The following is a 22,624-nucleotide window of genomic DNA, read 5'->3' on the forward strand; positions in this document are numbered from 1 at the left end:
ATGTTCACTTTCTTCCTTCTAGAATTTCTGTCTTTAGTATTTGGGGTGTAAAAGTCTGTCTTCACATATATGGTATGTTAAGAGCGTTCTCCTTTTTCTAAACTTTGCTTCAGGACTGGAGAGGTAGTACAGTGGGTAGGACACTTGCCTTGCCCAGGTTTGATCCCTGGCATCACATACGTTTCCCTGAGCCATAGCAGGAATAAGCCCTGATGCGCATCCCCACCAAAAAAAAAAAAAGTGAAAAAATTAAACATAGCTAGTAAAAATGTAGAGAAGTGCCTAGGATAAAAAAAACCATAGTCAAGAAAAACAGAAAAACAGTTACTCTGGATAAAGCATGAGGGAATGGGATTAGGTAGGATTATGTGTTTAGTCATATTGACCATATTTTCTTTCACAGGAGGGATTGTAAGATGATTAAACTTTTATAATGAATCAATAACATGAAGCCTAGTGCCACTCTATATCCTAGTAAAAATCCTAAGATCTCAATTTGACATACTTTATCCTTGTACTGTCCTTCCCAATGGCAACAAGAAGAGGACGGGGGATGGGGAGAGAATAAGTCCTTATGCCAGAGCAGTGTGTCCACATTGAAGAGATCCTTAAGGTCAGTGAGATCAAGGAGTTTCGGCGCAACACACACACTGCAGCCACTAGATTGCTTCGGCCTCAATTTTTCTTGATGTACATTTTACATGATTCAGTTGCAAAATGTTGCAAAAATGAAGATTACTGATGCTTATCTCATATTTTCTCATGGTATGAATAGAAGCATTTTCTGAATCTTGCCTATAGTCTTGGAATGAGACTGTCGAGTAAAAGAATATGTATCTTTCTTAATCTTGAAGCAGGTAGACCCATTTAGATCCAGTAGCAGTGTTTAAAAGTTTATCCTTGCACCTTAAAAATTAAAATAAAAGTTCTCATTTGACACTTAGATATCGCTGTATCACTGTCATCCCGTTGTTCATCGGTTTGCTCAAGCAGGTGCCGTTGTCCCTGTCACATGCTAGTGTAGCCCAATGGTCTACTGGGGGCTCTTTCAGGGTCGGGGAGAGTATGCCAAAGGTAGCTTGCCAGGTTCTGCGGTGCAGGCGGGATACTCTCGTTAGCTAGCCGGGCTTTCAAAGAGGGATGGAGGTTTTGGGGGCAACCTCTAATGCCTTTACAGGTGTTCCCAACCCAGTCAGCCTGACATTGATATATATTCTCAAAAGTTACTCTAGGGACATTTTCACTTGTACTAATGTCCTCATATGAAATGCTATTTACTAAACTATTTTTTGTAACAGCTGGAGGTTCCCCCCCACCCCGCCCGCCATGTACATGCTGAGCTGGCTTACAAACAGACTGAAGTAATTCATTGGCTTTCCCTGACAAATATCCAGGTTTCCTATTATCAGCCAATGACTGAATTTTTTTTAATTCCTTTTTGTCTTTACTGCCAAGAATGCAAAAGCTGAACTCAAGATCCAGGTGTAGAAACAAATTGATTAACTTTCCCCCTTCTCGTCTTACATGCAAGTATTTCATAGTGATATGGGAATCATAGAAATACTTATTTTAAAATGTTACTATAAACCCCATCACATACCTATTAAATTGGAATGTCTGAGTTAAAAATCCCAAAATTAGTATTTTAAAGTATTTTAAATATTTATACGAATATTGAATCATTGTGTTATACCTGAAACTGAATCATCATCTCAAAAAAACCTTTTTTAATTTGCTGTCTCAAATTTTCTGTGTGGTTTGTAATCTTAGTTTCTTATTCATTTTAATTCTTCCATTTTAAATATGTTGGTAAAAGTCACTTCAAATTCTTTTTGTACTTAATGGGCAAAAATATTAAAATGTGGCAGAGTAACATAAAGACTTAAATTTTGTCTCCAAACTTTAATCCTAAAGATAGGTATTTTTTATTACTACTTGTACATGTGTAATAGGTTTTTCAACTGTATGCAGTCTATTAATACCCATAAAGTACTTACTGGGCACAGGGCACTGTGCACCTGCGTGAGAAGCTTTAAGGAGATTTTAGTAGGCTTTTTCTGAATATTGTAACCTCAAATGAATCTTTTCCTAAATAAGAAGCTTTTTTAAAAAAAATATTTTTTTAGTAGAGCTTTGGCAAATATGTGCATTTGGCTCTGATTGGTATATTTATGTCAGTGTATTATGATGTATTTGCTCACAAATGAAATATTTCTAGACATTTTTCCAAGGATTATTAACATCTTTTAGTACATCTCTAAAAGAAAGTCTGTTGTTTATTATCCTGATACATGCAAACTTAAACCTCATTTAACATTTTGGTCTCAGTACTTAAATTTTAGAAATGTAGTCATTAAGTATGCTTCTTAAGAAAGCAAAAGCATTAACATCACAGCATAAGTTACTTCTGTTAATTAAATGTCAGTAGAAAGGGACATTTACATTAAGTGGCTGCTTAGAAGGAAAATTAAAAGTTTTCCTTCTATGCTATCTGTGTTAATGCTCTCTTTTGGCACAGTTTCTCGAATGCTGTGTACTCAGAGTGGTACCAGAATGTTTATTTTGAGACAGAATTGGAAGGTGATCAGGTGTTTAAATTAAATTATTTTATTGACTTATTTTGATTTGGGGGCCATAACCTGGCAGTATTTGGACCATGCAGTGCCAGGGATGGAACCCCAGGCTGCTGCATGCTAAAAAAGCATGATTCTAGCCCTTTGAGATATTTCCCTGATCCCAAATTCAGTTATCATAAATATTCGCTTTCAAAAATTTTGTGAATGATAGCTGATTTGTTTGTCCAGATTAGATTAATTCAGCAAATATTGATCGAGTCTGTACTATGGAGTATTTGCACTCTTTAAACATAATATCATTCTCAGATAGAAAACATCCTTAACTATCTTTAATTCTTCCCCTGGTGGTAAATAACAAAACCACATCATAAATAATATTTGAGTCAGTAAGTAGGTTGTTAGAAATGTTGTCATCATAAATGTTGCCTTAGGACTATCTCTGTGGTTTGTTTCCTGAAGCTCTAGAGAGCAAAACCGAGTTAGTGCACTTCATCATTTTGATAGAAAGTTGTGTTAGTTGGTGGCACATGTGGTGAGTCTTGCACACATACAGAGGTTGAAGTTCTGTAATATTGCTAACCGAAATTTAAGCAGTAAAAATAATGCAGTGTAAATGCAGGCTGCTAATGCTAAGGTTGTTAGTAGAATTGAATGCTTCATAGTCACCTTTGAGTCTAGTTTGGTTTGAAGTGATCAAGTATGTCCTCTCAATTCATGTTGTCATTGGTACAATGAAGGAGACTTTTGTACTCATGTTTCAGAACCTCTCTGCAGATGATTCTAAGCATTTCCAAATTTGGGAGCAACTGTTTAGTGTTAATTCCTGTCATTCTGCAGAAGAAAAACTCAAAGAAATTGTGATTTGCCCAGTCTCATAATGTAGAATGCATAATCTGCTTGTATTGGGTTCTCTTCAGTTACTCTAATGTATCTTACTGTTCCTTTGATGGTCTTAATTATTTGTGATTGTCACGGAGTTAAGATCAAGAGAGAGCATTGTTTTGTTAGTTATTATCCTTTGAAATTCTTGGATTTTCCCCTAGCATAGACCCATGCAGTTGATTCTAACTGCTTGGCCTCAGGTATAAAAAGGTTAAAAACCACTGAACTAGAAAATTTGGAGAATGATTTGTACAACCAGCACATTCAGAAATTCCTTTGGGAGGGAAATAGCTGTATTCTTCACATGTGGCCTGTGTGTGCTTTGCAGATGCTCTCAGTGACAGGAACTAAGACAAGTTTGCTTTTCCCATGGATAGCTGTCGAGGAGTGTTTCCATTTGAAGTGGAAAGATGGTTTTAGTGGTTTTTGTTGGTTATATTTGTAGTTCAGTGTCACAGCTTTCATATGTCGATTTGCAATACAGTAGTCTGATCTGGTTATAACTATAGGTAGAAACAGTTATACTGAGAAAGAAAATTTTTTCCTGCTGCTAATAAAGTATTTTTGATATTGCTAGAAACAGCTGGTTATTTAACTTGATAATTACCATCATTTTGCTTTGTCTTAATATAATGATACAACAGATTATAAGGGTTCTTTAGATGTATTGTTCAAGGTTTTAAAAATAACATTGTCTTCCTAATTACACACTATTGCTTGTTCAATGTACAAAATTTAAAACTATAGATGCACTCTCCCTCTTTCTACCTAGCCCTTCTTCCTCTTCCTTCTTCCTTCTCTCCCACCCCTACCTACTCTTTCCCCACTCCAGCAAGAAACTATTGGTTCACCAATCAAAATGGGACCCCGTTAGGGTGCTTTGATCTCCAATTTATGTGAATTTTTCCTGAAATAAATGTTATTTTGAGCATTTTAAAAGAGAAGAAAGAAAACTATAGAGAAACTCAAAAGATTAAAAAAAAAAATTACCTGTAATTCTACCCCCTGCAAAGTTTGTATAATAAAAGAAGACAAGTTTAAAATCTGTTCCAGATGGAATTCTGCAAACTTTTTAGGAAAATGAAATAAATGTGAACATATCAAACTTCAAAAAGAAGGAAAAATAAGCTAACGTAAAATCGCTCTATGTTACTTGGAGAGAAAAAATGGTACAGTTCGACCTATGAGAGCTTCACAGGCAAATACATGGGGACAGAAAGTAGACTAGCTTACCAGTGGAAAGGTAGAATGTGGAGTTATTTTTTTATGGATGCCGAGTTTCTGTTTGAGGATGATGAAAATTTCTGATTACCTAGAGTCGTGATAATCTACAACCTTGTGAATGTGCTTCATGCCATTGGATTATTTGCATAAGAGGTAAAATGGTGAATTTTAATTATGTATTACTCTATAAATATACTAGGGGTGGTGGGTGTTGGGCATGCCTTGCAGTCCTGGCTCTGTGTTCAGGAATCACTCCCGGCAGTGCTTATTGGGGACCATATACGGACCACATACAGTGCCAAGGATCAAACCCAGATCAGCGGCATGCAATGCAAGCACCCTTCTACTGTCTCTCGGTCCCTTTATCACACTCTTTTCAAGCATGTAAAGTATATGAAAAATCTTAATGCAATATTATAATCATTACCTTAGTTTTATGGTTCGGATATTTAAGTTCCAGTATTGCTATTCATTACAAAAAGACCCTCCCAACCCCCACTCCCGTTAATTGCAATATTTCTCCCTCATGCAAGCATTTTCCCTGCATAAATCCTAGAGACTGATTTGATGAGACAGAGTTCCATCCCATTCACTGTAATTTAGAAACATCTAAAGTGTTACTTCAGAATATCTCATAAAAACAAACATAGGCTTTTCATGAAATTATTCTTTATTTTAGAAACAGACTTAAAAAAATGGTTTATTTTCTCTATTAATGCTTTATTAAGCTTTGTTGACCCGTATTAGATTATTGGTGAGGAGGGAGTAGGGGGATTAGAAAGATTAGACAGCCGCCACTCCTAAAAATATCGGAGTGGTTTTGTCTTCTTAATCACATAACTGTAACCTCTATTCAGAGCAGACTCAGTGTAAGATGAAGCCTAAAGTCCCATAGTTTCCATTTTCACGATTATTTGAAATGATGGAAACATAAGATAAAGGTAAGGCTGATATTATAAGATTACTAACTTGTAACCAAGACAAGAGGGTAAAGGTACTTACTAATGAAATTTATATGTTCTTTAGACTCTTATAAAGTCGTTATTGTGCTGAAATTTATTGAAAAAATAAGCTATATACTAAAGAGATGTTGACAGATATTTTTATCATTAAATACTTCCCACAGTTACACATCCTTCCACTGGCCACAGTACTTAGTTGGTGAGCCCAGATTTCTTCAGTATCTGCTGGGCTGCTCTGCTACTTTATCACCAGATGCCCTGGGAAAAGAGAATCATAACAGAATGTGTGTTTTTCCCCGTGACTGTCCAACTGCTGCGGGGTTATCTCTCCATGGGAGAGGCCTAATGGTGCCGGACTCTCATCAGCATAACTTTATCCTAAGTCCAAAAGTGAATTTCTTTGTGTTAGTGTGTCCAAACAAAAGATTTAACATTTTAAAAGACAAATGAGGGGGAAAAAATAAACAAAATGAAACTGTTTTGTCTAGAGCAGAGCTTCCCAAACTCATTTGACTTAACCTATCTTTTCTCAAAATAAAAATTACTCAGTGCACTTTTGTAAATCTATCATCTTCACATGAACAGACAGAAGGTGGCCCCTCTCCCCCTGCCCCCACTAGTTGTACCTGAGCCTAGTATGGTCCCAGGGTCGTACCCCTGGGAGGGTGGATGACCCACTTTGGGAATCAGTGATCTGAAGCCATCACCTTTCGGTATCTACAGCTCATCCGAATCAGACAGTAGGAAAAGGTTGAGTTGGTGGCCATCATTGACAAGGCAAAGAGGATCAGGATGAACCGTGGGGGAATCTGTTGGTTTTGACAGTTAGGAAAGCTTTGAAGGCATAAGTTGGAGTAGTTTAGGTGAGCAGAAAGGCTTTTTTAAGACACCATTGGAAAAGATTTCACTTTAGCAGCACACATTTGCTAATAATTTAGAAATACATAACATAGGAAAATCATCTTTGTTAAATAGGTTACTGTGAAAATAAAATTTGAGTGTTTTTTCACTTTTATTTGTTTATGTGTGTGTGTATATATATATCATTGCACTGAGTATATATATATACATAATTATAGTGAAATACACAGTTACAAAGCTGTTCATGATTGGGTTTCAGTTATACATTGTTCCAACACCCATCCTTTTACCAGTGTACATTTCCCACCACCAGTGCCCCCAGCTTCCCACCTGCCTGCCTCCCCCACCCCCCCTCACACAGCCTGCCTCTATGCTCTCTGGCACTTTTCTTCTTTCTCTCTGTCTCTCTCTAATTTTCCTTTTAGGTACTGTGGTAAGTGCTTTTTTAAATGCAGTATTTTCAACTGGAAAATACAAGTGAATACTGTTGAGGTTGGGTACCATTTTGGGTGGTTTTGCTTGTTTGATTTTGGGGCTCACACCTGGTGGGGCTCAGGAGTTATTCCTAGAGAGGCTTAGGGGACCTTATTGTCCTGGGGATTGAATGCACTCAGCTCTTTAGATGATCTCTCTGGCCCCTGGGTTTTTAGTTCCTTGTGTCATGTTTTTGGAAAAAACTTCCCATGGAACTTATTAAAACTTAATTTTTGAAAGCCAGAGTTGATAGTATAGCGGGTAGGTCATTTGCCTGGCATGTACTCGACCTGGGTTTGATTTCTGTTGTTCTATATGTCTGTATGGTCCTGAGTACTACCAGTAGTAATTCCTGAATGCAGTGCCAGGAGTAACTCCTGAGCATAACCAGGTGTGACCCCAAAATAATAATGATTTTTCATATTCCATTAAAAATTCTTATCTTAGTCATATATTCTATAATTTTATGTCTTTTAGAGTAAATTTAGTAACAGTGAGAAAATTTAATCCTAATTATATTGAGACATAAAAGGAAATCGAATTTTTTGTTTGTTTGGATTATATCCAGAGGTGGTCCCCTTGGCTCTGTGCTCAGGGATCACTCCTCGGGGGACGCAGGGGACCGTCTGTGGTGCTAGGTGTCAAACTCCAGTTAGCTGTGTGCAGGACAAGCGCCCCACCAGCTATTAAGTCCTTTTACCCCCTACAACTTTTTCTACAAATTATCGGGTTTTTTGTTTGTTTCAATTTCAGACATTTTCAAATTTTTTTTTTTTTTTTTTTTTTTTTTTTTGCTTTTTGGGTCACACCTGCCGATGCACAGGGGTTACTCCTGGCTCTGCACTCAGGAATTACCCCTTGCGGTGCTCAGGGGACCATATGGGATGCTGGGATTTGAACCCAGGTCGGCCGCGTGCAAGGCAAACGCCCTACCCGCTGTGCTATCGCTCCAGCCCCAAAATTGTTTATTTTTGAGTATTGTGTGCTGGGTAAGTTACATTAAAAACCTCAAACTGAATCATTTCTACGAACTTTACTCAGTCATCACGTATAAGATGTGTGTTTATAAATAAGACATTCTGCCTCACATCTGAGGTGAATCCACAGCCTCCTCTCAAGGAGCACGCACTTCTAGGAAGATGACAGAATTATCTCTTTGGGTCTATTCTTCATGGAAGAATCTGGAACATCCACACAAAAGAAAGTGCCACCAGTGTGTGGACAACACATTACAACCAGCCCACCCCACCCCATCCCCCAGGGCTCAAACCAGAGATCCTTAAGACTCAGTTTCAGTGGGTCTTGAAAGTAAGAGTATATATCAGTCTGCTGTAGGTCACATGCAAATTTTTAAAGCAAAACTTGATAAATCCATTGTGTGGAAAAAGTAGTTACCAGCATCACAAAGCAGGTCAAAACCCCAAATTTTAGATGTTGCTGTTAACTTTTTGACTGTAGCATGAGTATTACCTAATTATTTCTGTTATTCCTCCCTACTCCAATTTCCTTTGTGCTAAACAGGCATTTCTCCAAATGTCACCAGGTGCTCTGGGAGAAGTTTCAGGAGTCCTATTTTGAAATGAGTTTGAAAGTTACGCTGTAGTAGTTCTTCTCTAGGGCTTTGTAAAATGTCAAAGACTCAAGGAACATCTAACAGGAAAAAAGCCTTATATCCTTCAGTCATTTGGATATTTTTTTTCTTTTCCATTTGGATATTCTTTTTTTTTTTCTTTTTTTTTTTGAGGAGCGATGCACAGGAGTTACTCCTGGCTCATACACTCAGGAATTACTCCTTGCAGTGCTTAGGGGACCATATGGGATGTTGGGAATTGAACCCAAGTCAGCCACATGCAAGGCAAATGCCCTACCCACTGTGCTGTCGCTCCAGCCCCTCCATTTGGATATTCTTGATATATTTGTGAACTGTGTTCCATGACATTCACTTCGGGATATTGTATTATATATCTGGAGATTACTAAATAATTATAACTTTAGTCAAAAGTGTTACAAATAAGTTCATTCAACATGGTGCTTTAATTTGTAATAGTGTGGAGTGTTCTCAGGGAAACACTGGGAAAAATCTATAATTATCAAGTATCCTAATACTAATGGATTTTAAACACAATCATTTTTTTCCCTCTGATCCTTAGTAAAGTTTGGAATGATTAGTTAGAAAAAGACAGCGTCATAGGTTTTTCTGCTTCTCAGGAACTTAGTCTGGTAAATATCTTGAATTTCTGTTTTTTTTTTTTTTAATACCTTGAATTTCTATCCAGAACATTTTACCCATTGCACTTTGAAGTTAACATGCATTGATATCCAATGTATATTTTCTAAATTTAATTGAACATCAGCTAATGTAAGGTATATAAACTTTTAGGGTATCGGTATCTTCTTTTTTAAAAAATCATTTATTGAACACTGCCTACCTTCCTAAGTTAGAGAATAATCAAGATGTCTTCATTGGACTTGCAGAATGGGAGCTGCTGATAATATATATAAAGGACGGAGTACATTTATGGAAGAACTGACTGATACAGCAGAAATAATAAGAAAAGCAACGTCACAGTCCTTGGTAATCTTGGATGAACTGGGCAGAGGAACAAGCACGCATGATGGAATTGCCATTGCTTATGCTACACTTGAGTATTTTATTAGAGATGTAAGTATCTTGCATGCCTTTTGTACTTGGAAGTCAATCTCCTTGGCGCCACGTTGAAGCTGACTACCACAAGCAGTTTGGCTGGATATGAGAGTAATCTGACAGTTGATTGCCTGATTGATTCTGCTGATCTAATTAGCTATGTGGGTGTCCCCTTCTCTCAGCACTCCAGATGTATCCCTCCCAGATCTCAGTACTTGGTCAGTGAGGATGGCCTTCTTAAAATAGCACAGACTGTCCTTTGGCTGAGAGCGTGCTTGTGGCTGTGTTCTGCTGGAATTTCCAAACAGGCTCTCCAAAGCAATTCGGTGATATTTCAAACCTGTCAGGAACCGATTTTGAGAGACATATTATGCTATTTTTCTATTTTCATTACTTCTATAGTTATTTTTAGACAGTTAGAAAGTTTAAACTACCTGGCAGTGCTTGGGGAATCCTTCTAGCTCTGTTTTGGGAGACCACTCCTGGCGATGCTCAGGTGACCCCGTGGTGCTGGGAATTAAGCTTGGACCTATATGTAAAATATGTGCTCAGCTTTTTTTTTTTTATAAGTTAGTTCACAATATTTGATTACATTTAATATTCAAACACCCATCCCACCACCATTACACCTTCCCACCACCAAATTCGGGATGTTCCCAAGCCCTGTCCCAAAACACAACCAAAATAATATATTTCATATTGTCTGTTATGATAAACTGCTGAACATGCTTACAAAAATGTGTTCATACAGGAAACAGTGTGAAGATTGTTCTATTTTGGAAAAAAATATGGACCACGTCACTAATTTGCATGTCATCCTTGCACAGGGGCCATGCTGATCTTCTCTGTATTGTTCCAGTTTTAGTATATGTGCTGCCGAAGCGAGCATGTGCTCAGATTTTTGAGCTATCTCTCCCACCTGTTTCTGGACTTTTTAAATGCTAGTGAAGAAAATATTTTTCAATAAAATAAACCCCACATAAGTCACTGAAGAGGGTTCTTCGGGAGCAAGAATCCTAACCTCTTTTTAGATGAAAACCTTAAACTTGCTGCTGCCTTTTGATTGCTAATGTAGGAAAGAGAGATCGAGAGGAAGAATGTGAGAGGCTAGGAATTGCCTCTTCAGCCTCAGCTGCCTTGAGGAGAGCAGTGCCATAGTCAAACCTTTAGGTCTCTTCACTAGAAATGACTGTCAGTGCAGGGAGTGAACACCCTGGTGACATCTGGTCCTAAGATCTTTTAGGGCAGATTTTAAGATAAACTTGTCAAGGAAATCCTGCCTTGTCAGGCTTACTTATACCAGTTGTAAGACAAGGCACTTTTTCTGACTTTTAATAAGATGAATAGCAGATGGATCAAAACCAAAGTTCTGAGGGGCTTGTCTTGTCTTAACGTAGTCTGTTTACTTGTTCCTGTGACCATGGTTTTGAGTCAATGACATTCCTGAGCTGTTGTTTGTCTGTGAAACTATGCACTGGTGGAGGGATGGGTGTTTGATCATTGTGTGATTATAACTAAAACACGGAAGTTTCTAACTCATGAAACATGAAATCTCACAGTGATTCAATAAAATATTACTGTCACTGTATCACCGTCATCCTTTTGATCAACGGTTTGCTCTAGCAGGCCCAGTAATGTCTCCATTCATCCTAGCTTTGAGATTTTAGCAACCTCTTTTTCTTCGTCCTTCCCAACGGTGCTGCATTAGAGGCTCTTCAGAGTCAAGGGAATGAGACCCATTATTGTTACTGTATTTGGCATATGAATACGCCACAGGGAGCTTGCCAGGCTCTCCCATGCAGGCAGTAAACTCTCAGTAGCTTGCCAGGTTCTCCCACAGGGAGAACAAGGCTCTCATGTTAGGATAGACTCTGGGAGCTTGGCTTTATAGTCTCTGGATCTTGGATGTTGATAGGATTCACGGCACCAGGGGCAGCTTGTGGGTATGACCGCCTAGCTACTGGAAAATGGGGAATCTGGGTGGAAGAGGCCCAGTCCTGATCCAAGCAGCCATGGAGATCTCGGCCTCGGGTTCTGCACACCTGGATTCCTCTGCTGGTTCCTTCATGTGTGAGGCTTGTCTGAACATGTGGAGAGTGGCCTTGAGCATGGCTGTGGCTGGGTTCCATAGGTTTTCTGCTGCTGGGGCTCTTCTCAGGGTGGGGACGGAAATTCAGCCCGCCCCTCTGAGGGGCCCGGGTGAAGACAGCCAGGTGCAGGGGCAAGAGACTCTGCCAGTAAAATAAAAAACAAAAAGAAATTTGAAGTTCAAAAGAGTATAAACAAGTTTATATGGGAAAACACATCTTAAATATTTAAACACAAGTAAGGAAAATAAAAGATAACACAAGGAAAAAAAAAAACAGAGTTCTTTGGGTTAGTTATTCCCTCTATGAAAGTTCAGGCCAGGATTTAGTACTAACTTCCTTTAAGATTGGGATATAGAGAACAATCGCATGTGCTTTAAAATAGTGTTTATTTAAAAATTTGCAAATCCATGCTGATACCAGGAAAAAATAAAAAGAAAAAAAAAGTAATGGAAGGGTGGAAGGGAAGCTCTTATTTATAGAATGTCAACTAATAATTAAGAGTTTTTCCTTCAACTCAACATCATAATAATTCAAGTAAGGCTGATTAATGATGGCAAAATCTTGGGATGAAAGGTTGTCAGAGAAAGGAATATTCAGAAAATATCACCCCTTAAGCTATTTATTTATTACAAAGAAGAAACGTGTCAGTACTATGGAGAAATCTTCTGGGCACTCACTTAGACCAAATGATTAAATTTAGTACTCCCAATAATAGAGCAAAGGGAAGTTTCCTGCATGTAATAATTTTATTTCAATTGTGTAGGGGAATATTTTTTGTTCTCAAAAGGAAAGATTATTAAATATTTAGGGGATGAAATGCTGGATCTGCAGTGATTTAGTGATTTAGGGAAAGGGAGAGAGAGTATTAGAGCAAGGGAAAGGGAACAGGGACTATGGAAAAAGATTAATGATTGACTGAATACAGAGCAGATGGGTATTCATTGTACTTTTCTTGCAACTTTTATGAGAACTTGAAATTTTTCCAAACAAATTTAGAATATAATTATGATTGAATTAAAACTTAAAAATAAGGGAACTTGGTTTTTTTTTTCTGTCTTTTTGCTACAGGTGAAATCCTTAACCCTGTTTGTCACCCACTATCCTCCAGTTTGTGAATTAGAAAACAGTTACTCAGAACAAGTGGGCAATTATCACATGGGATTCTTGGTCAATGAGGATGAAAGCAAACACAATCCAGGTATGATACTCTCCTGCTGATGAACTAGAATAACTGGACTGTTGTTCCATCATATATATGAGGACTCAGATTTTACAAGAACACAAAATGACTGCATATTTGTAAGAATAGCTCTGAATTTGAATGTAAATAATAATTATCCAGATTTATTTTTTTTGCCAGACTCGGGAAAATAGGCTTTGCCGTTTATCCTTGCCACTTCTGAGTCCTCCTAGGATTTCTCATCTCAGTTTTCTATAAGAAGAAAGTAGGGTCAGGGATTTTCTTCCTAAAATCACCTAAGGAATGGAGCTAAGTTCAAAGCACTGTTGGTCTTTTTTCCCCAAAGCAAATGTATTTCCCGCCAAATTACTTACCATGAATGCTAAGAGCCATATACTATACTGGACGTACATTTTATCTTAATTTGACAAAGGAAACTGAAGTAACTTTCAGGAAACTGACTCTGAAGTAGCCATATGGCTTCTTGTGTCAGTCACCTGGGTGGAGTCTGAACTCCGTCAGAATCCTCTTCCTATGCTGGTGGTTCTCATCCGCTGCAACTGACATGTGTGTCGGCAGCGTTTTCTCTAGCCTGCCCACTTACTGCTAGAGTCACCTAAATGAGACAGTTCATGAAACAGATCATTCATCAACAGAAAGAAGTTCAGGTGCTACCAGTAAATGTAATAGGTTCGAGCACAATCTATTCCCTATTTAATGGTAATTTAATTGGTGTTTTTTGCTTGGGGGCCACATCCATTGGTGCTTAGGTCTTACTCCTGGCCCCAGTGCTCAGGTGCTTCAGGTGGGCAGTTGCGGGGAACATATGCAGTGCTGGAATTGAACATATGTTGGTCCCTTGCAAAGCAAGCACCCTACCTGCCATACAAACTCTCCTTCCTGCCCCTAGTGGTAATTTTTAAAACAGCTAAATTTTAAACATTCCCTTCCCTGTCTTGTCAGTGTGATTACTAGAGGTCACACACATACTTGGTTGTGGTGATTGCCAGGGTCACACACTTGAATTGTGGTGTTTGCACATGGTTGGTTGTAGGATGCCAGAGGCCCTATACTTGGTTGTGGTACTGTTGGAGTGTTACTCAATGTATGTGGCTCCATGTCAAAAATCAAACTATCAGCCTCATGCTTGAAAGAGAAGGGCCTTTGCTACCCTGGACCCAGGTGGTAGCTTTTTTTAAGCTTACCACCCCATGGGCCTGAAATACCTTTCACCATGGGTGTACTGCCATGAAAAATCCACTCTCCCAAGATACTTGAGGTCAGATTTTGTTTTGGAAAAGTTCTAGGAATGAGTCTGAAAAAGAAATCAGACAACTGGTCCAAATGAAACTAAGCACGGAACTGGAGATAAATTCAGTGAGCCTTGCCTCTTACCACCATGCAGTCACAAAAAAGCACATCATAAATCTTCGTGGAAGCAGTTGTGTTCATATCAGTCAGTCTGTCTCCAAAAGGCTGGGCGTTTAGAAGTTAAAGCCCAGTGGGATGAGCAGATAGAGTTTGCCATCGTGAAATTTCAGTGAAAAGCATTTGTGAACTGATTACTCACTCAGAGCCTGATAGCTTAAGTGATTTGGCATTTGATTTTATTGAGTTCAGTTTTTATTTATGAACATAACTTTACAGTTAAATGATGCTAAAAGGCTCATGCTTCCAGGTGGCCAGCCCCTGCCCGGCCCTTTCGTAGCAGGCCTCCTCTCCCTCCCTGTTCCAGTCAGTTGCTTTAAACTCTTTCATCCTTTCGTTCCATATTTCAAATAAAAAGCTTCACTTTCCTTTCTGTTGGCTTATCCGCATGATATACTATTGACAGCTTCTCGCTGTGTTGGGTGAGGGCCTTCAGCCTGCCCTTCCTCTGTCCTCCCAGGACAGTCATCCTGATTCCATTTTTGCTTCATTCATATTCATCACCTACAGTTACTGCCAGTATGTATTGCTTGTCCAAGAGCCAAGTTCGGAGGCAAGTGTATTTTCTTTTAAAACTGTTTCTGTTTACTTAGAAGTAATAATTGCCTTCTGTATTTATTTATTTTTTATTTCACTCTTTTGGTTCCTTGTTTGGCCGAGTCTTCTGTCTCCACCAGTAGCCCTGTAGATCAGCACTCTGGACATTTTCCCACATGACCAAACCTAATGGTTCCATTTTACCCTACTGATAACCTCCCTCTGCTCATCTGAAACAGTGGCCCATTAGGCCTGTGTTCTAGTTCTTGTTTTGTTTGGAGTGGTTTGATTTTTGGGCCATCCTCAGCAGTGCTGATGGCTTACTCCTGGCTTTGTGCCCAGGGAACTCTGTGTAATGTCAGTGATCAAACCTGGGTTGACTGCATGCAAGACAGGCTCCTTACCACTGTACTAATCTCCAGTCCCTGGGTCTCAGTTATTATCCCGAGACCTACCTGTTCTCTTGTCCTAGAAATTCTTAGTCTCTCTTCTGCACATGTGATTACAATTAAGACGATACTTGGTCTCCTAATGCCTCCAACAATAAGCGTTTTTGCAGTTTCATGTTACAGGAACCTCAGAGGAAGTATAGGCTTCCACTCCCATTTGCCATTCTTCAGACTCTCCTCCTGACCTGTTAGCTTCAGCATCAGTCTCGTGACAAAGCAGTTCTTTTTTATTATTATTAGTGAATCACCGTGAGTTACAGTTACAAACTTGTGAACTTTCATGTTTGCATTTTGTTTATATCCCTCCACCAGTGCCCAGTCCTCTCCACCAATGTTCCCAGTATCCCTCCTACCCTCCCACCCCATCCCCCCCACCGCACCCCACCTCTGTGGCAGGGCATTCCCCCTTGTTCTCTCTCTCTCCTTTTGGGTGTTGTGGTTTGCAACAGAGACACTGCATCGCCATCGTGTTTGGTCTATATTCTATTTTCAGTGTGCATCTCCCATCCCGTGCGGATCCTCAAACCACACTTTACCTGGTGTTCCCTTCTCTATGCGAGCTGCCCCTTCCTCCAGTCTCCTATTCTGTTATTTTATTTTATATTCCACAGATGAGTGCAATTTTTCTATGTCTGTCTCTCTCTGTATATCTACACAATGGAATACTATGCTGCTGTTAGAAAAGATGAAGTCATGAAATTTGCATGTAAGTGGCTCAACATGGAAAGTATCATGCTAAGTGAAATGAGTCAAAACAGTTCTTGCAGAATTAACAGAATAAACAAAGGAAGACAAGGGACCAGCATTTACCATGACTCTTTCTTAGCACAGCCGGTAGGGAGTTTGTCTTGCATGCAGGCGACCCGAGTTTGATCACCTGCCCCTCTCAGAGAGCCTGGCAAGCTACCAAGACTATCTCACCTGCACGGCAGAGCCTGACAAGCCACCTGTGGTGTATTCAGTATGCCAAAAACAGTAACAACAAGTCTCACAATGGACACGTTACTGGTGCCCGCTCGAGCAAATTGATGAGCAACGAGATGACAGTTTCTTAGCAGCAAGGAAGCATTTCTCAGGTGCCCACTAGCATCTCATCATGACCCATCTTTTCAGAATGAATCCCATGTTATCTCCCTTTTCTTTTCTTTTTTTTTTTTCTTTTTGGTGGTATTTGGGCCACACCTGACAGTGTTCCGGGGCCATTCCTGGCTTTGTGCTCAGGAGTGACCTGAGGCGGTGCTTAGTGGACCTTATGTGGTGCCAGGGGTTTGAACCTGTGTCAGTGGAATGCAAGACAAATGCCTAACTCCTGTAACATCTCTCTGGCCCGTTATTATATATAATAGCATTCTCTTTGTTTGGGACCACACCTGGACTACTCAAGAGATATTCCTGGCTCAGTGCTTGAGAATTATTCCTAGTGGTGCTCAGTGCTAGAGATAGAGCCTGGACCTGCAGCAAGCAAAGTATATTCTCCAGTCCACTGAACTATCTCTCCATCCACACGCTCATTCTTAAAGCAGTTCCTGAAGTGAGACTGCTAGGAATGAGGGAAGTTTTATACCTTATACATTCAGGGTTTTCTTATTGGTTCAATAGATATGGGATAGAATACAAATTATAGCAGCTAACGGAAGTAAAATTTTAAGTCTTTGCATGAATAAAAATATGCCTATTGTACATTAATAACATTTATAAGTTGGACTGAAATTTGAGATTGAAAACAATAATCACTTGAAATCTGGATCATTGCTCCCTTACTGACTCCCTTCTAGTAGTATTTCTGGTTATATTCGTTCATGCCTCAGTAATCTCCCTCCTGATTTCTCTGTTTTTCTGGCTTTCGCAGTAATAAGATGCACAAATGCCTTTTGATTGACTTTAGTGGTACTTTGTCTATTTCCCCTGGTGTGGCCAATTAGACAGTGAAATCATCATCATCATCGTCATCCTGTTGATCATCGAATTTCTCGAGCGGTCTCAGTAGCATCTCCATTTGTCCAAGCCCTGAGATTTTAGAAACTTTTCTCGACTCGTCCTTCCAACAATGCCATACTGCAGGCTCTTTAGGGTCAGAGGAATGAGATCCAGCTTATTACTGGTTTTGACATATTAATACACCATGGGGACCTTGCCAGGCTCTCCCATGTGGGCAGGAAACTCCCAGTAGTTTGCCAGGTTCTCCCAGAGGGAGAAGTAGGTTATAAGATATCGAGCTGTCTCAAAGCTTGCCTTTAAGTCTCTGGATGCTGGCCACTGATAGGATTATGCGGCACTGGGGGAGGTCCCTGGGTGTGACACCTAACTACTGGGAAATGGGAAATCTGGGCGGAGGAGGCCCAATCCCAATCCGAGCAGCCTTGGAGGTCTCAGCCCTGGGTCCCACACACCTGGGTTCTCTGCCGGTTCCTTCATGCGTGAGGCTTGTCCGAACGTGTGGAGAGGGGCCTTGAGACAGTGAACTAGCAGAAAGAAACCTGTATATTAATATGTCCTGGCCTGTAATATCTTGGGAAAGTTACATATTCTCATCCACCTCTAAGTTTTTGTAAATCTGTTTTATACATGATTTTTAAAAAATGATTTAAGGGCCAGAGATGATTCACAGCTAAAGGCACTTGCCTAGCATGTGACTGTGTCCAAAACACTCGTATAAATCTTGGCATCACATACAGCTCTGTGAACACCACCAAGTGTGACCTCTAAGCCCCATCTCCAAGAGAAACTACTTGATCACCACATAACTCTTCAGTATGTGCTAGGTGCCTGGAGAACATTAACTTTCAACTTTTCTGAAGCTCGGAGTTTAAGCTTAGTGATTAAAAGCAAGTATGAGGCCTGAGTTGCAAGTATGAGGCCATGAGTTTGATTTCTGGTGCACCACACATGCACCAAGTATGGTTCCAGCAGCTCCGCTATCTGGGACCCTCACTATAGTGTACTTCTCTGGTATACCACCTAAGTGTGTACAAGCTCTGCAGTGCAAGTATGACCACTGGTGAACACCGCAGCTAAAGGATTTGCAAGCTCTGTGACCAGAACATCCCCAGCAAGCACTCCAGTGTGTGTTGGACCATCACAACTAAATGAGTGTGACCACCGGCAAGCTTGTGTGCAGACACTGCAACTAAAGCCAAGTGTGTGAGCACAGTAACCAAGTGTGTCTGACCCTGGATCCTAACAACAGCAGCAGGAACTGAAAGAGAAGTGGAGACAGCTCTTGTTCCTTTTTTTTTTTTTTCCCCTTTTTGAGTCACACCCGGCAATGCACAGGAGTTACTCCTGGCTCATGCACTCAGGAATTACTCCTGATGGTGCTTGGGGGACCATATGGGATGCTGGGACTCTAACCCGGGTCGGCATTGCAATACAAAATGCCCTACCTGCTGTGCTATCGCTTCAGCCCTTGTTGTTTGTTTTTTTTTTTCTTTTTGGGTCACACCCGGCGATGCTCAGGGATTTTTCCTGGCTCTACCCCTGGCGGTGCTCGGGGAATCATATGGGATGCTGGGAATCGAACCTGGGTCAGCCATGTGCAAGGCAACCGCCCTACCTGCTGTGCTATCACTCTAGTCCCAGCTAGATCTAACAAGATTTAAGCCCTTGTGCTTAAAGAAAATAATAATCCAATTTTTCCAAGTTTCCCTGTAATAAGAAGAAACAATGAATTTCAGCATTCACTGACTTGACTGAGTGCCAGATAAACATTTTAGTACTACTCATTTAAGAAATAGTCATAGTTTAAAAAACCAAGTAGACAGAAAAAGCAGGAGATACAGTACAGCAGTTAAGGTGCTTGCTTTGCACATGGCTAAGTTTGATCCCCGGCATCTGGTTCCCCAGCTCACTGGAAGTGATTCCTGAACACAGCCAGGGTTCAGCCCTGAGCACTGCCGGATGTGACCCAAAAACAAAAAAAAAAGATAAAAGATGACAAGTTTATAAGGAAAGCTTTTATTATGAGGACCTAAATCAGTTGTTGGGGCTAGAGAAATAACCCAAAGGGCTGAGCACACACTTCATGCAGGAGCACTAGGTTCGATTCTGCTATAGCATTTTCCCCAGCACATCTGGGAGTGACCCCAAGCACAGAGCTGGATGAGGTTCAAAACCAAGAGAAATGACCTGTTTTTACTACCTTTTCTCCTTGACTTCTTCTGCATGTTCATCACACATGTATACACTCACTTTCTCCCTCCATCCTTCCTTTCCCCTTCCAATTAAGGAGGGTGATGTACAAGTCCTTTTGTGTGGGGATGGCACACCTCAGCTGTGCTTGGAAGTTGCTCCTGGCAGAGTCTAGGGGACCATATTCGGTGTTGAGGTTCGAACCCCAGTCTCCTGCATGCAAATCATGAATCCAGCCTATTAAACAATCGCTCTGGCACCCTGAGTCTGGAGATAGAATATTGCTTCAAAAAGAACTCCTGGTTGGGGCTGGAGAGATAGCACAGCGGGTAGGGCGTTTGCCTTGCACGCGGCCGACCCGGGTTCAAATCCCAGCATCCCATATGGTCCCCTGAGCACGGCCAGGGGTAATTCCTGAGTGCAGAGCCAGGAGTAACCCCTGTGCATGGCCAGGTGTGACCCAAAAAGCAAAAAAAAAAAAAAAAAAAAAAAAAAAAACCTCTTCGTGTAAAGCAAATACAAATGGATAAATAAAAACTTTAAAAAAAAAAAAAAAAGAACTCCTGGTTGATTATGGAAGAGTAGGCATGCAACTTACCTATAGTAGTACTATAATTATAATATTAATTATAGTATTACTATAATTAATCCTATGGTAGAAACCAACATATGATAACAATATCGTAACTGTATGCTAATGAATATTCATAGAAACATGTCATATAACTAATTTATAGCCTTAAGTATTGCATATACAAAGCATTTTTAGCTATATGGGTTGTATATTGAGAGAAAAAGCAAAAAACAAACAAAAACACCGCCAAAACAAACATTTAAGGGGGTTTGTGGCATTTCAGAAATGGACTTGAGGAAAGGGTGAATGGGTAGATGGGTGAATGGATGGATGGGTTTTTTTTTTTTTTTTTGGCTTTTTTTTGGGTCACACCTGGCGATGCACAGGGGTTACTCCTGGCTCATGCACTCAGGAATTACTCCTGGCAGTGCTCAGGGGACTGTATGGGATGCTGGGAATCGAACCCAGGTCGGCCGCGTGCAAAGCAAATGCCCTACCTGCTGTGCTATTGCTCCAGCTCCTGAATGGATGGATGGCAGGCAAGGTTGGACAGAGAAGTAGATGAAAGAATCATTCTTTTTTTTTTCTTTTTGGGTCACACCTGGCAATGCACAGAGGTTACTACTGGCTCTGCACTCAGGAATCACCCCTGGCAGTGCTCAGGGGACCATATGGGATGCTGGGAATCGAACCCGGGTTGGCCGCATGCAAGGCAAACGCCCTACCCGCTGTGCTATTGCTCCAGCCCCGAAAGAATCATTCTTTAGAAAGACCAATGTGAAGATTAACTTTTAGAGGAGAGGCTGGATATAGAGAAATCAGTAAGAACTAAAGTAGTTAGAGTGATTAAGATAATTTTTTTCTTTCTAAAAGAACAGAAGAGGTTCCAGAGAGATAGTATAGATGGAAGGGCATTTGCCTGAATGCAGCCAACCTAGGTTTGATCCCCAGCATCCCATTTGTTCCCCCTGGCACCACCAGGAGTGATGTGTGAGTGTAAAGCCTAGAGTAGCCCCTGAGCACCACTTGGTACCACCTAAAAAACAAATGAATAAATAAATGAGAAAAAATGGGATTTTTTTCCTTTGATTATCTCTGTTGTTCATTTTACTTCTGGCCTTGAGCATTGATAAGTAACAAAAATTTATTCAATTTAATATACACTGTTTCTAATTTAGTTAACACTGTTCCACAAACTTCTTTCTTAATTCTATCCCCTTCCTCACCTGTTTTGTTTATTTCTTCAATTTTATTTGGAGACAAAACAAAGTGTCTAGTTAGGTTGAAGAGATAGTACAGAGATAGACAAAACAAAAATCTTTTTTATATTTTGGGGTGAGAGAATTAATACAGATAGTACTTGCTTTGCATGTGGCCAGCTTTGGTTCAGTCTCCCCCATATAGTCCCCGGAGCCTCCCAGGAGTGATCCCTGAGCACAGAGCCAGGAGTAAACTCTGAGCACTGCTAGGTGTGACCCAAGAAACAAACCAAAAAAAAAAAAAATCTTCATAATGGTCTATGCTCTAAGTTCTTAGCTAACTGTACCTGAGTCTCAGCATTCTTTTTTGCCTTCTACTTCCTGTTTTCACTTTTAAAAGGAACTTTTGCTCTATTTCAGATTCTTAGAGGAAATTTTCATTAGCCTTCAGGCACTTTCTTTTTTACTGAACAAGACAAAGTAGACACATTTATCAAGTGAAATAATATATGAGAATAAGGTTTTTAGTGAAGAATGCCTGTTGAAACTTCGGACCTTTTCCTCAAATGATGACAGCATCAGCCACTTTAAAATTCAGTGAAAAGTTGGAAGGTTCATGGTTGGGAAATATGCTCAAAAGAAAATACTGACACAGCTCACAAGGAGTTTGCCCAATAAAAAATATCCCTCTGTGCATTACTGTCCCAAAAGAGAATGAACTAATGTAAGCGTCTGAAAGGCATTAAATTCTGAATGGAACTTTTTGTGCCTTACTCTTCATGTGCACTGTAGCACTGTAGCACTGTCATCCCTTCGTTCATTGATTTGCTCGAGTGGGCACCAGTAACGTCTCCATTGTGAGACTTGTTGTTACTGTTTTTGTCATATCGAATATGCCACGGGTAGCTTGCCAAGCTCTGCCGTGCAAACGGTATACTCTTGGTAGCTTGCTGGGCTCTCCGAGAGGATGGAGGAATCAAACCTGGGTCAGCCATGTGCCAGGCAAACGCCCTACCCACTGTACTATCACTCCAGCCCTAATCTTAGTTAAACTTCTTCAGTTATTATAAGTATCTTCAATTTTATGGACATCTATGAGGCATAATTTGGTAGTTGGAAGAGGTCTGAAAAGAATAATTTTATTCTTTATTTAATACAACAAAAAGACATTGTTAGGAGCTGGAGTGATAGCACAGTGGGTAGGGCATTTGCCTTGCACGCAGCCGACCCGAGTTCGATTGCCAGCATCCCATATGGTCGGTCCCCTGAGCACCGCCAGGAGTAATTCCTGAGTGCATGAGCCAGGAGTAACCCCTGTGCATAACCGAGTGTGACCAAGAACCAAAAAAAAAACCAACAACAACAACAAAAAATTGTTAATAATAAGATCTAACAGTTGCCTGTTATAGTCCAGTC

The 22,624-nt window shown here is 40.2% G+C and overlaps 1 protein-coding gene and 1 non-coding gene across 2 annotated transcripts in view; one reads left to right on the forward strand and one right to left on the reverse strand.

Annotated features, from left to right (window-relative positions):
- The window catches only part of MSH3 (mutS homolog 3), a 173,184-nt gene that overhangs the window by 140,173 nt on the left and 10,387 nt on the right, over positions 1 to 22,624 (forward strand). The window contains exons 21-22 of the mRNA XM_055142873.1: positions 9,455 to 9,641; positions 12,782 to 12,911. Coding sequence (XP_054998848.1) covers positions 9,455 to 9,641; positions 12,782 to 12,911 — 317 coding nt within the window. The remainder of the gene's footprint in view (positions 1 to 9,454; positions 9,642 to 12,781; positions 12,912 to 22,624) is intronic.
- LOC129401309 (U6 spliceosomal RNA) lies at positions 10,406 to 10,512 on the reverse strand. The gene has a single exon (XR_008628240.1). It is a non-coding gene; the product is annotated as a U6 spliceosomal RNA (small nuclear RNA).

Source organism: Sorex araneus, chromosome 1, assembly GCF_027595985.1.
Source record: "Sorex araneus isolate mSorAra2 chromosome 1, mSorAra2.pri, whole genome shotgun sequence".
Lineage (NCBI taxonomy): Eukaryota > Metazoa > Chordata > Mammalia > Eulipotyphla > Soricidae > Sorex > Sorex araneus.